General features: G+C 61.6%; 1 protein-coding gene across 1 annotated transcript in view; it reads left to right on the top strand.

Annotated features, from left to right (window-relative positions):
* Window positions 1–4,127, top strand: part of Ccdc85c (coiled-coil domain containing 85C) — a 54,748-nt gene extending 50,621 nt beyond the window's left edge. Inside the window, exons 6-8 of the mRNA XM_023719639.1 lie at window positions 1,134–1,226; window positions 1,834–1,932; window positions 2,560–4,127. Coding sequence (XP_023575407.1) covers window positions 1,134–1,226; window positions 1,834–1,932; window positions 2,560–2,649 — 282 coding nt within the window. The 3' untranslated portion in view covers window positions 2,650–4,127. The remainder of the gene's footprint in view (window positions 1–1,133; window positions 1,227–1,833; window positions 1,933–2,559) is intronic.
* Window positions 4,128–4,391: the final 264 nt, after the last annotated feature.

Raw genomic sequence — 4,391 nt, 5'->3', positions numbered from 1 at the left:
TTTTTTGAGAGAGCATTTTGCTACGTAGTACAGGCTGGCTTTGACTGTGCTGATCCTCCTGCCTCAGTCTCCTGAGTGCTGGGGTTGCAGGTGTAAGCTACCATACCTGATGGCATCATTCTGGACCTTTATGCAGACGGAATCCAATGGCCGGTGGCCTCACATGTCTGATTCTGAGGTCTGCCTATCTCAGCCCTCTTTGGAGCTGCATTCTTTCCTGCTGTGTGAAGACTGTGACCCATCCAGCTGCTGCTGGGCACGGGACAGACTGTGACCCATCTTGCTGTTTGCATTCGGGACTGTCCCAAGGAAACTGCAGGGACATTAGGGACAAGGGCCTCCCGACCTGTGTTTTTGGTTCTTGGTGCAGTGCTTGCCCCACTTCCAGCACTGGCTCTGGTGTCCTGCGGACCCAGCCTCTTGCTTACCTGGTCAGGTCTCCCTCAGGCCACTGTGGGGTTGGGCATGGCAGGTCCAAATGTGTGAAGGTCCCATGGCGGGCTTCGGGGAGGGCACACCCCTTCCATGCTTCCCTGCCCCCACCACACATTGTGCATCTTTCCTGCCGTGGCCCAGCCCTTGCTGGCGCCTGCTGGCCCTGATGTGCGGGGGCCAGGCAGGGCTGGATTGCACTGAGACCTGCATCTTCCGCCATTGCTCAGGGAATCAATGAGCTTGAGCTGGCTCCCCACGGAGCAAGCAGCTGAGCCTATGCAGAGTGCTGGGGCCAGCAGGCACCAGGTCTTTCCCTAGGACAGGGTGGCGGTGCCCACAGGGGCTCTTAGGGACTGGCACCAAGTCCAGGTGTCAGGGCTTCTGTGCCCGTGTGTCTGGCACCCTCTGCTGGCCAATGCAGGGAGTGTGGTCAGGCCTGCTGTGGTCCAGGCCCACTAGTCCCCAGATGCTCTCTATCCTGTTGCTTTTCCCACACAGCAGGCCTGGCCTGGGTCCTGGAGGCCCTGTGGTCTGCACTGGTGTTGGGAGGTTCCAGATCCCACTGGGGCAGGCATGACAGTAGTGTGGAGTGGCTTGGGCTGGGCAGGACAAGGAGCGTGGGTCTTGGAAGGCATCTCAGGCCCTAGGAGTGACCTGCATCCGGCCAGGCAGAGCTGAGATGTGTGATTCCCCTGCAGGGCCCGGCCTGCCCTGTCCCCGACCTGCCCTCGCCACCCCCCAGCTACAGCTCGGCAGGACAGAAGCCCGAGGCGGTGGTTCATGCCATGAAGGTAAGACCTCCCTGGCAGCCGGAGCCCTGGATGGTGTCCACCTGTGCCAGCTCTGGGCAGTGGGCACCCAATGAGCAGGGATGGGACTTCCTCTCTCATGGTATACTCAGAAATATGCCACCCACCTGCCCTCCTGAGCCTGTGCAGCTAGGGATACAGAGGCCCCAGGTGCGCAGGGACAGGTGTGCCACTAAGGGTGGAGATTTGAGGCAGATGTGGGGCTGGACCCAAAGCCAAGCAAGCCAGGATCAGCCCTGGGTGCAGCAGGCAGGTCCAGTGGGGCCCTGCCTGTCCCATGTGAGTTGCCAGTGGCTGCCACATCCCAGGAGACTGCGTGGTTGTTTTCAGAGCCCTGTGCCACTTGCGGGTCCAGCAGGGTCCCCCTGCCCACCCTTTCTGGCTTTGTCCTGTGACCCCTTGTCTTAGGAGTTTGGGATGCGGTCTCCTGTGAGCCCACAGTATCATGGGGCAGGGAGATGACCTGCCACTCTGTACCTGTTTCCCAGGGGCTAGGTGGGTGGCTCGGGGATCTCAGGCCTAGGAAGTGGAATCAGGAGTTAGGGACTTGCTGGCCTTGGCCCCTCACCCTGGGATGTGTTCCCCTCAGGTCCTGGAGGTACACGAGAACCTGGACCGGCAGCTCCAGGACAGCTGTGACGAGGACCTGAGTGAGAAGGAGAAGGCCATTGTCCGAGAGATGTGCAACGTGAGCCAGGGTTGGGCCTGGGGAGGCGGGGTCCCCTGTGTGGTCAGTCCCTGCCTGTCTTACTCACTTCGCTGGGACACGGGGAGGTAGTGGAGGCTCCGAAGCCCTGCCTGTTGTGCCCACTGTCTGCCTGCCCCTCCCAGGCTGCCCCCAGGGGCACCAGACGTGGGGCTCTGGGCAGAACTGAGCTCCCCACTCCCAGCTCTGGTTTGCTGGGCCAGCGTCTGGCCCTTCTGTTCTTGGTCCCGGAGTGCCCCCTGGTGGCTGCCAGTTGACCATAGTGCATGGAGCTGGAGGCACAGGTTGAAGACCCTGTGTCCCAGTGCCTGTAAAGCTGGGCTCTGTTTCTGGAGCTGTGCCCGCCAGTGTCTGCCCAGGAGAGCCTCATCTCTGACCCCCATGAGCAGCACCTGTTGCCTTACTGGACCCTCACAGGAGCCAGCAAGGAAGGGCCAGAATCTGAGGCTTTCATGGGGTGCTGCTTCCTGGTTGTGTGTGCAAGGCCTCCTGAGTCCCGGCCTTCTGCAGACTTTTTCCCCATGTAGTGGCTTGAGGACATGGTGATTTTACAGGACAGGGCAGCATGGGGCTGGGATGAGCCCTTCTCTCACATCCTGTCTCCCATAGGTGGTCTGGAGGAAGCTGGGAGATGCTGCCAGCTCTAAGCCCTCCATCCGGCAGCACCTGTCTGGGAACCAGTTCAAGGGGCCTTTGTAGAGCGTGTTGTACACAGCGGGATTTGCTGCACCGCCGTCTCTGTGGTGAATTGTACATAGGATCGGCCAGGACCCTGTCTCCCACCTCATGCACCAGCAAACTGGGAGGACAAGAAGCCCTGCCCGCTCCCTACAGCCCCGAGGCCTGGACAGCTGTGCTGTGTGAGTGAGAGGGATGCCAGCCCTGGTAGGTTTGTTGTCTGGCCCAGTGTCAGGACACTTGCCGCTCCTGCCTCGCCTGGATGTCCCTGTGTGGACTATGCCCACTAGCACCTAAAGCGGACATGGGTGGTGCTGTTCCTGACCCGGGCATGGCCAGGCCCTGCTTTGTGACAAGGAATCACCGTGTCCAGGCTGGTGGGAAGCTGCTCTTCCCTGACTCTGAGTCCTGGGTGCTGGCTTGGGGTTCCCTCGGGCAGGGGTCGGGACCAGCCTGAGGCCAGCTTTGTCTGTAGTATCCGCCCCGACATCCCCAACATACTCAATCCCATGTTCTTGCCCCTGCCAGGGAGAGCTGGGCCTTGCTGGGACCTCCCCTTCGCTGGCTGCACCTGGGGTTGCAGGACAGCACTGCAGGGCTGCCCAGGGGAGTCCTGCTGTTTGGGACTGGAAGGAGCTTGAGCAGGCTCTGATGTTAGCTTGCAATGTGCCCTTCAGCACATCACTCAGCGTCTCTGGGATGCTGGTGGCTAATTGGGGGTCCCCAAGATTCCTTTTGGTCCTGCTCATGGCTGAAGCCACCGAGCTCTGGAAGACCTTTGTCCCCTTTCCCAGCTCACGAACAAAGCAAGTGGCTGCTAAAGGCCAGGGCTCAGCTGCCTTGCTATCTCCTCTCCGAGCCTCCATGTCCCCAGCTCTACATGTGCAGGGCCCTGGGGTTGAGATGCAGTCACTGTAAGCCAGAGGGTGGCACAAAGGTCCCCAGGAGGAGGGCAGCCACCGGACAGCCCCAGGCCCACTCACCTCTGTTCAGTCCCATGCCACAAGCCACCTGCACTCTTCCCCACAGTACGTGGAGCTTCATGTAAGCGCCCAAAGAACCCAAAGAGCTGGTCTTTGTGTCAGGCCCAGGTGAAGCCCACACGAGGGTGGGTGGACGCCTCCCTGCCCCCGCCCCACTTGGGACCCTGGACATCTGCCATCCCACTCTTGGGTCGTCACTCTCAGGGGAAAGGGCTTTTGGCTGTGTGCTCAGGAGCGCCACGGAGGCTGTGGGGAGCTGCTGTGCACAGGCCGAGCCCATCTGCACCCACCTACTGGCCATGGTACCAGAGGGCTGAGCAGCACCCAAGGGCATGGGCACACAGCGGGAGGGAGTCTGCCCTGGGAGCCCACAGGAGTCAGGCTGGAACGGGATGGCTTGGCCACCGCTGAAATAAGCAATAAGTAAGACTGCCGCCAGGGCACGGCGGTCCCCCAGGCCTCTTGCCTGCCAGAGGCAGCGCCTGCTGTGCCCCGAGCCAGCACAGCTGGGATGGCTGTCCAGGACAGGGTCTGTGACAGTCACGCTGCAGTCACAGGTGCAGCCAGCAGCTACTCCGGGGCCACAGCCTGACCCCTGGGGTCTGCAACTCAGGATGACACCTGGTGAGCCCTCCTTCCTAGGAAAGCCCTGGAGGGCCAAGGCGGCAGTGGCCTCTCCCGGCGCTGACACTGGACCCCGACCCAGCGAGCGAGACAGCTCACGCTCTGGCTCCAGCCGCACTGTGATGGAGGTGACCGAGGCCGCCCTCAGCCCAGCTG

Source organism: Octodon degus, unplaced genomic scaffold, assembly GCF_000260255.1.
Source record: "Octodon degus isolate 3935 unplaced genomic scaffold, OctDeg1.0 scaffold00070, whole genome shotgun sequence".
In the NCBI taxonomy this organism is placed as follows: Eukaryota; Metazoa; Chordata; class Mammalia; order Rodentia; family Octodontidae; genus Octodon; species Octodon degus.
Note: the sequence above shows the minus strand (reverse complement) of the source record. Positions and strands in the feature narration are given on the sequence as shown.